This window comes from Arachis ipaensis, chromosome B01 (assembly GCF_000816755.2).
Source record: "Arachis ipaensis cultivar K30076 chromosome B01, Araip1.1, whole genome shotgun sequence".
In the NCBI taxonomy this organism is placed as follows: Eukaryota; Viridiplantae; Streptophyta; class Magnoliopsida; order Fabales; family Fabaceae; genus Arachis; species Arachis ipaensis.
In genome coordinates, this window is record NC_029785.2 from 127,492,258 (window position 1) to 127,502,715 (window position 10,458).

At 28.5% G+C, this 10,458-nt stretch overlaps 1 protein-coding gene across 1 annotated transcript in view; it reads right to left on the reverse strand.

Annotated features, from left to right (window-relative positions):
- The window catches only part of LOC107637347 (beta-glucosidase 46), a 5,143-nt gene continuing 2,257 nt past the window's right edge, over positions 7,573-10,458 (reverse strand). Inside the window, exons 6-12 of the mRNA XM_016340775.2 lie at positions 9,799-9,886; positions 9,444-9,702; positions 9,191-9,306; positions 8,841-9,096; positions 8,399-8,501; positions 8,197-8,305; positions 7,573-7,995 (exon numbers count right to left, since the gene is read on the reverse strand). Of these exons, the coding sequence (XP_016196261.1) occupies positions 7,779-7,995; positions 8,197-8,305; positions 8,399-8,501; positions 8,841-9,096; positions 9,191-9,306; positions 9,444-9,702; positions 9,799-9,886 (1,148 nt within the window). The 3' untranslated portion in view covers positions 7,573-7,778. The remainder of the gene's footprint in view (positions 7,996-8,196; positions 8,306-8,398; positions 8,502-8,840; positions 9,097-9,190; positions 9,307-9,443; positions 9,703-9,798; positions 9,887-10,458) is intronic.

Consider the following 10,458-nt stretch of genomic DNA (forward strand, 5'->3'; position numbering starts at 1 on the left):
AGTATTAGTATTATAAATATAAACATAAACATACATATATACTTGGAAAGAAAGTAAAAATCATATATATCAAATTCAATCTAACATCAACACAAATAATTATTGAAAATAAGATATCGACAAAATACAACAAATAATATTTTGAATATTTTCACTCTATAAAGAGAAATATAAAGTATATTGATATGAATTACGAAGAATTCAACTTCAATTATTTATTCATGCTTTTACAGAAAGAGAACCTCCCAATTTAGGCTGAGAACTATTTTTTTTAAAACAAAAAACAAATCTTAAGTGTATATTCAATTTAGAGTAAAGTATAGTTTTTGTCTCAACGTTTGGAAATGCTATTTGTGTCTTTACTGTTTAAATTGTCTTATTTATATTCTAATGTTTATAAAAATGATTCAATGTCATTTTGTCTCAATTATACTAACGGATTAGATTGTATTTTTTAATTATTCTCACTTGAATGTATTATTAAGTCTCATTTGGATGTGTTCCATTTCAATATTGTACCCACTATTTGTATTCAGGTTCAATTATATCCCTACAAAAAAGTGAATTATGTAAATGTTGCAGGAAAGAGATTTTCAGAATTCCAATTAAAGCTCATAATATGTAATTGACGGAAGGATAACATTGAATCACTTTTACAAACGTTAGGATACAAATAAAACGATTTAAATGTTAGAGACACAAATATAACTTATCCAAACGTTGATGACAACAACTATACTTTACTCTTCAATTTATAAATAAATTTCATGTATAAAAATATACATAAAATTCATCAATAAATATTTTTACCCTATTTTAATTTACTAAACTTATTGTAAGTAATTTTTTTTCTTTGAGGAAGGGCCAAAGTTAAAAAAATAAAGGGGGCAACATAGAAAATTAAAAAGAAAAAGTTTAGGGACCAGAAATTTTATTAAATTTTAGCCAGCATATAACCACCAAAGAAAAATGAGCTATTGAATGAAATCTCACACTAATCTAACACTATTAAAATCATCATTAATAGCTATTTAATGATTATAAATCACAAAAATTGTTGTCCGCTAGCACTCCTCAGTTAAAAATACTATGAACTTATGGTGAAAAGTGCATTTTTTTGGGAGATCATCGCCCTCCTTTTCTTTATCGTATCCAAGTCCACTTGTCAGTCAATTCAGTTAATTTATCTTAATTTCTAGTGATATTAGAATTTCATCGAATTACATAATTTATATTGCATGGTTTATCCTAGCTAATAGCAATAAATAAAAAACTCTGTTCCATAACACTGATATGTCTGTCCCTGCATTTCCTTGAACCAACGGGTGTCCAAGTAAATTTATAGTAGCAACAATCATTAACAAATTAAATTCGATGATTTGTCGTTGGATTAGTGGTAGTCACACTTACGAACAATGATGTTACTGCAGCACCACATTTCTCTAGCTGTTGCTCTTGATTCTTTTGCAGTTTTTAATAATCATTATTTTTCTTAGTCATAATAATATCTCGCTTAACAAAATTTTGATAAGAATTGAACCCTGGAAACACGAAAGAAATGATAATAGCTAAGCAGCAATTATCAATAGAACAGATTAGTTGATGGAAGTTAATTGAACTTTTTTTATGTGAAAAGGAGTCACTGGGAGAGTGCGTCCTTAACGAAATCTACATTGATTTGTGGTTGGATTAATGGTTTTCAATATTTCCATTTTATTTATGATTTCTTTTCTGTTTGATCAATGGATTGATATTGCTCACACTATATTTCCATCAAAGCACAGATTAGATAAAAAGTTCTTCAATAAATGAGCACGAAACTGAAGTTACGCTACTTACTGGTACTTTTAAATATTAAAATGTAAATCAATTTGAATTTGTCAAAGGAAATAACTCATTCGTCCGCTTATCTAAATTTTAGATATTGAGTTTGGACTTATGTATCTACTATCTAGTAGTTCATTAGTCTTTGACTTACTAAATTAGAGATATCATTAAAAAAATCAGGACTGCTATACATACAAGTTTTTTTGGCTTACAAATTATAGAAGTTGCTTCAAGTCCAAGAAAAAAACATGCACACTACTCTTTTAAAATCAAGCGTCTAACGCACGCGCCTTAATCACCCTTCTACAACACGTTCACTCTTTAAAAAAACACGCGCACCACTCTTTTAGAATCAAGCGTCTAACGCACGCGCCTTAATCACCCTTCCACAACACGTTCACTCTTTCCCTTCTTCCTCAATCAAAATGCAAACCGTCAAGATTCAAGGGACATTCGAAACAAACTACGATTCTGCAGAAACGTTTCAACTTCTCGCGAAGAGTAGAAGAAATCAAGAAGAAAAGATACAAATTTCCATAAAAAATCACCAGAAAAAATGAAAAAACATTATTCAAGGTACTGTTTTACTGTTCTTCTAAGTTTTTCTTTTAGATTGTCTCTGCTATGTGCCTCATCTATAACCAGCAAAACATTAAAAGATTTCAAGAAGAAATATTTGGGTGTATTTCTTAAATCTTTTGGGTGTATTTCTGTAGCCGTTTGGGTATATTTCTGTAATTCTTTCTGTAACCGGGTATATTTTTGTAATCTTTTGGGTGTATTTCTGTAATCGTTTGGGTGTATTTATGTAATTGTTTGGGTGTATTTCTGAAGTTCCATTATCTTCAAAACGATTTCAAAGCTTGATTTCAGAAATCATGAAAATCGAAAAAAAAATAAAGCAAAGAGAGAACGCACGAAGGATATCCAACAAATTTGGCAAGAAACTCGAAAAAAGAAACGAAATCTTTTAAAAAATAGAAGTTATATATTTGCGCATTAATTGATTTAATTGATTTAAAAGTCTGTTAATGAGGTTTCGTTCTCTTCAAACTTGTAAAACTTGTAAACGTAAAACACTTGTATATAGAGATTTTCTCTAAAAAAATATAACACTTTAGTTTTTTATTCTTTAATATTTGATTTTGATCGATTTTCTTTTATCAAAAATGTTTGAAAGTTTAATTTAGAAATCATAAGTAGTCATAATTTGTTTCTTTTCGTTTTTGTTTATTCATTAGTTATTACTAGAATAAATATATATTAAACATAATAAATATATAATTATAGATATTACATATATAAAATTATAAATATTAAATTAAATAAAATAATTTTAAATTATTATTTCCTAAACGTTATTATTTTTTATCGTTAATTGATTCTTATATTGAGTTTAAACACTTGTCTCTAAAAAATAGTATATAAGAGAGAACGATAATAACGAGTTTTGGATAATCCTATATACATAATATATGTTTCTGAACATGCTATTACTAGTTAGAAACCATTTAGATAAAGATGCTTAAAACATCTTTTTTTAAAGATGTTTTTAATAATTAAAATTTAACATATATAATCAATTGAATCATGTTATTTTTGCAAAATTAGGCTAAACAAATTGATTTAACCAAAAAAAAGGTTAATCAAATTTTGAATTGGTCTAAATAAATAAAGGACTAAAATTTAGGATTCTCAAAATTAATATATATAATAGAAGTATTTTAGTCATTTTCTATAATAGGGTATTATAGTCATTTTTTATAAAAATAATATTAATTTAGACCAGTTCAAAATTTGATTCACCATTTTTTTGTCAGATCAATTTGTCTAGCCTAATTTTGACAAAAATAACACGATTTAATCGATTATATATGTTAAATTTTGATTATTAAAAAACATCTTTTATAAAAAGACGTTTTCAGCGTCTTTATCTAAGTAGCTCCCTTACTAATTAGTACGTTACTAATAAACAGAGAGATTTATCAATTAGCTCAGTTGGTGTTTAATCAAGTTTAAAGTTTTTTCTAAGTTTTTTTTACCATCTATATGCATGCGAACAAGATTTAGATCTTGTACCTTAGTACACTGAACACCAACCCAATCTCAATGAAGACGGAAAGCGCATGTGAACATAGAAATTGTCTGTCTTCTAATTATCACTTCGAAGCAATATCACATAAACAAAGACGATATCATCAGAAAAAGGACCTCTGAAGGAGGCGGAGGAAATGAAAGCCTCACAGCCGGCCACGACCTAGCTAACTCTGGCGATGCGAATTCAGAGATTGTGAGCTATCAAATCGTCTTCAATCTATCTGGAATCACTCACTCACTGATGCCACCTCAAAACCTATATTCTCAGAAGGGTTTTAATTATGGATATTTTTAATTTGTAAAAAAATATCCTGTTAATTCTAATATTTTTTACATTAACAAGAACTAAATTACAAAATAAAAAATAATGTAAAAACTCAACAAAATAAAAGTATAGAACTCTAATTATAAATTTGATGAAATTCCAGAAACTAACAAATAATTAAACCAAAAATTTAATACAGTTGTGCACGGCTATTACATCAAGAGCACGAAGGACTAAGAGTCAATTTACATTGACTTTTAAAAAAAAATTATTTATTTTTTAGTTATAATTTAAAAAAAATATTATGAGATTATTAGAATTTATTATTTTTGACCATCACTTAACCATCAACTCAATTTCTTTAGTTTAGTTTCTTTGATTTAGTATATAATCCAATAACTTACTTTATCTCATACTTTTAAATATTGATGGTTAACTGATGACAAAAAATAATAAATGTTGATGATCTTCTAATATTCTTCTTTTTTTAATCAGTACTAACAAATCAAGACCTTCTGAGACCTATGACTATGAGAGTATGAATAGATAGAGGATCCACTATAGTTGAAGAGGATCTTAAAAAGAGTAGATTACACTGAAAAAAAAAAAAGGGAAGCATTAAGAGTAGATGTGTACAATAAATAAAACATTGAATCATGACATGTCGATATCATTCATTGGCGTGCGATAAAACTAACCAGTATTATTGTGTTGGATGGTTGTATGGCAGGGTCGTATATCTTATACAAAATAGAGAGTACTATCTTATTGGCAGCTGTGTTTGTTTTTCTTTTACTGCATATATATAATAATAATAATAATATAACAAAAATAGTGGAAATACAAAAATAGGTTTATTTGTTATGAATTTATGATGTTCTAGAAAGAAGTAGGTTGTATCATTTAATTAAGAAAAATGCTAAGTAGTTCCATTTTTTATGATCAGAACTCTGAAGCCTAAGTGGGTTAACTGGACTCATAAATATATTTGTTAAGCTAAGTCAACCATATAACAAGTTCACATTTTGCATTTTGCTCTATTTATTTTTATGAAGTATCGTTATTTGTTTTCTTGTTATATATGTTTAATATTTAAATTTATAATAATATATATAAAAAAAAAAGTTATTACGTGTATACTAAAATTATTTATCAAAATCAGTCATCAGTATAAAATATATGTTAAAATATAAATATATATTAAAAATAAATTAAATTACACATGTATTTATTTATAAATATATTATTGGCTAATTTTAGTAGCTAATTTTAATGTATAAATAGTATTTTTGATAAAGAAATTTATAATTTATGGCAACTAACGACTGACAAAAGTGAGACCCTAGTATTTGAAATCAGGGATAGCACTCACTCCTCACTGGCTACTCATTTAAAAATGTTACTAAGTCCAACTTCCCATGGTGAATTACAGCAATAAATAGCATTAGATTATGGTCTGACCAATCTAGCAATGCCTCATCACGACTGTCAGCCAATGTCTACACGGTTTCAGACCGTGCAATAAATGATTCCCTCATTGAGCTACCCCCATCCACTGACTCTAACTTCAACATATTTTTACTCCCAAAAGGCCAAAACAGTGGAAAAGAATAAGAGTGCTTTACCAAAATATAAAAATGTTTAAGACTAAAAAGGGTAAAGAGTGCCCACAGATTGGGATTTTAAGGCTTTGTTTTGTTTTTTATTTTTAATTTTAATGTGAGAAAAGAAGTGAAAATAAAAAATATATAAATATGTTACATATACACAAAAAATAGTATTTTTATTATTTTTTATAAATCTTGAAAATAAAAAAATAAAAAATAAAAATAAAATGAAAATACCTAGCAGACTATATGAATTTCTTGGCTAAGAAGCCAAGCAAAAAACTATTAAACCCATTATATCAACTATAAATTTATGGTGGAAATTCAAATCGGTCGATTCCACATAAAGTTAATAGTTGAGAGTGTTAGATAAAAATTTAGTCAAATCAGTCAAATTATCTAATGGTTCTCAGTTATCAATTTCACGTGAAGTCAACTGCACTTGAATTTCCACCTAAATTTATACCCACGTAATTTGTGCATGACATATATATTTAAAGAAACAGAATTCATTCATACCCATTATATCAAGATTTAATTATTCTGTTGTTTCTTATAGTTTTACGAAATTTTTAATTGGATTCCTTTTATAGTTGTCAAACTTTTATTTTAGTTTCCATTTTTCTAAATTTTTTCTTGTTAAAATAAATGTTATATTATTGTTACACGGGAACTAAATTATATATTTACCCATAAATGTTAAACTTGAGTTTAGCTTTCAAAATGGTTTCTAAAACATTTCGTATGATTGTATGAATTAATCTGGTTCCTAAAAAATTCATTGTCACAATTTATTAACGTGAGTCGATCAATGGTCGTTTCGTTTTCTTCTTATTAACGACAAGCTTACCTTCACACTGCAATTTTAGAGAGACGTGAAAGCGAAAGTCTATGAAATCACTTCGGTAACTGTATAATCAGCATTGAAAACCATTTTATATTGAATGGTTTGGTATTTTGATGATTCCTATTTTATTAAAAGTAACTTCTGTACTTATTATCGCTTTTATTGTAGATATTAATAATATTTGTGAACTTATTTCTGGATCTCTACTTTATGAAACAATATTATTTCAGGTGCCTTTATTATTTCTACTTTAGTAAAAAATTAACAAAATAATTAACTTAACACAGATATCTTTTCGATAACAAATTAAGTCATAATTTTTTATAGGCTAATCCCTAAGATTTATTCTGTCAAAAAAGGGAAAAAAAATAAAAAAAGAAATATAAGAAGAGGATCACTTGGGTTGAGTGCATGTCATCATAATTCAATGAAAATATTTAATAATAAAAAAAATTAATTAAAAATAATTAAAATAAACTTATTTAATATTTATTAATTATCATTAAAATTAATAAATATTAAATAAAATAAATTTTAGCTTTTTGTTTTTCTCCTCCATAACATTACCGATAATTCATAATCAATCCAGCCATATCATAAGGACCCATGTCATAAGAAATATCATAAATAGATCATTATTATTAGATTTAGAATACACTACTAGTACTATGGACCCATTTGCCCTAGGTCCACCGAACTATCTAAGCATAGAGCGAATGAATAACATGTTTCTGAACACGTGCCGCCCATTAGTGGTAAGGGAGTTGAATATAGCATGAATATGATCATAATTCAATTTTTATTTTATTATTTTACTACACAAAAGATAATAATTAACCATATAGATAAATGTTTAAATTTGATTTGATTCAAGATTTTAAATTCATTAACCATCACCACATACATATTTTACGATTGGTTGAATTAGATATCCAAGTGATGCTTATATAATCTTTGTTCTCTATCAGATAAAATAAACTGTAACAATAATTAAATAAGTGCTGACTTATAAAATTCTAGTACGATTAAACCTTTGGCCTTATGTTGATTTACCTCAAGATCTAAGGCATGTATGTGGTGGTGTTCTCACTTGAATAAACCCTGACAAGAACAAGATGGCTGGCCTTATTACTTTTCACAACTCAAAAGCCTTGCTTGTGTTATTATTGTACTTCCATTCCAACTGATGCATTTCAATGAATTGCTTATACCAAGTTGTTGATAATCTTGGAGTCCTCCTCAAGGAATTATGATCCACATGATGAAGTCCATATCTTATTGTATATCCATATATCCACTCAAAGTTGTCTAGCAACGACCACGCAAAGTATCCCCTCACATCTGCTCCTTTCCTAAAGCACACAGTTCGTTAGAAACTTACTTGTAGTTATTTTTATTTAAAATTAATAGTTAAAAATTATTAAATATTAATTTAGTCAAACATGTCAAATTATTTATTTTTCTGTGTACTTGCTTTGAACTTATCATAACATGCAATATTGCAATGTGACTACACAAAAATGGAATCCTTGTCTTCTTATTTTTATTCTTACCTTATTGTTTCTAACATGGCCTCAAAATGATTCCTCATGCACCTTATTCTATTATAATCGTTAAGTTGTTCCTCCATGGTGGAATTTGAATCTTCTTGTACGGGATACCCTATGAAATGTTTGGATTGTATATCTATATCAGATCGAAATGTTCGGAAACTCTACTAATTAACTTTGAACGGTGTTGGTGCTTAATGCTTACCATTTTCAGTGATGAACATTGGAATATTGTTGTATCTGTTTCTGACATATGTAATGGCCTTCTCCATGCCTTCCGGGTAAATATTGAGCCAACTAAATGGTGTCTGCATGAGATTATATTAGAAGCTTTGGAATTGATAAACCCATAAGGGGCCTGTGATTTACCAAAATGCTTTTAAATTTTAAGAAATTTTCAATGCAAAATTTCTGAAAATGTGAAAACATTCCATAAATCATATTACTAGAATTTAATTTTGATGAATTGTGAGTATAAAACAGGTTTACACGTGTCTTCAATTACGTTACACATCAGCAAAAATAACTACTTTTTATATTGATTGCGTGTCCAAAAGAATAAATATAATTGAACGACTCATAGTTAGTGCATCAAAATTAAACTCAAAATTGCAACTTTGAGGGTACTTAATAACACCACTACTTACAGGTTCTCCAATTGAGACACCATTTTTGTCTCCACTTTTTTGGTATGAACCTTCTGTTCTGGAGGTGCCTACTCCCGGTTTACACTTGGAATATATACAATCTTTGATATAGTGGGCTGTGTAGTAATTGAGGCCAACGAAATCCAATCCTTTCTTGAGTTTCTCCATTTCCTTGCTCGAAAACTTGGGTAACACGCTTCCAAGAACATCCTCCATTTCTGTTGGGTACTTTCCAAATATCACTGGGTCCAGGAACCTAAATTATAATTTATGATAAAGAAGGTACAAATATGAGATTTCTATATATCCTTACTTAAAAAAAATTCTGTGATAGGAGAATTGTGTTATACCAATTGAAGGAGAATGATCTTGCTCTTTCGGTGGCCAATTTGTCTGCTGTGGAATTGCTGATTGGTTCATACCATTCATGTTGAAGGACTATGCCAATCATTCCTTTTTGCTCACTCTGAGATTTTCAATAATCAAAAGACAGTTAAAATGTGAAGAAGTTTTTGTTATCTGTTAGAGTAATGATAAGTATTTCTTGTCTTTCAAGAAATGCTACTAAGGCTGTTATTGTAAGAACTGTGTCAAATTTATTACTTGATATTTGCTTCTGTAGATACCAACAGCAGCAGCATGTGAAAGGATAATGTTATGTGCTGCTATGAATGGTTCCCTTTCTGAGTCCCCTCCTTTGCATGGTAACATTGCCAATGAGCCAGAGCAACGGGACGGCGGATATATGCCGGAACGGTAACCAAGTGGGGCTAGGTAGTTTGGCTCATTGAAGGTGACCCAATACTTGACTCTGTCACCAAAGCTTCTAAAACATAGGTCTGCATAGAATGCAAAATCTTCTCTGCATTCTCATCAGATATTAAAATATGGTTAATGTTGAAGTTAAGAAATGAAACATGTCTAGGCAAATTGGAAGATTGATTGATGTGTTGCTTACTTTGATTGAGGACTTAGCCAGCCTCCATATCTGTCCTCCAGCTCTTGAGGACTATCATAGTGAGATAGTACTACAAAGGGTTGGATCCCTGTTTTTTGAGAAAAGAAAATGCATGTCTAATTACACAAACTATATTAGATTGAAATAGAGACAGTAATGTAATTTCTTTATCAAGAGAGTATAAAGAACTAACTTTTAAATAACTAATCTTTTTTTATTATAATTTTATTTTTTAACATCCTTTTTCGAGAATTTAAGGTTTAGAATTAGAATTTAAAAATAAATTTTTTTAATATTTAAATTGTATTATAGTATTATAGAAATTATTTAACACGCCTTCCACATATTGACCAAGATGTTGCCATGTGTTCAACACGTGTCTCCCGGCACGTGTTCAACACGCTTCTCATATATTGTAACATGCACTCGCGTGTTCATGTTGATTTTCCACCTACAAAATCTATCCACCTATAATTACACCAAATAATTTCATTTTTATCAAAAATACTAATATTTTTTTCGTATAAAAAGAAAATCAGCCTATTGGTTATTATTAGGAAAAGGAATTCTTTGAGTGAAGAGTTAGGTGGAGAACTAAATTTTTAATGGAATATACACTGTACATGATATTTTTATTCTTAATTTATAAAATATAATTCA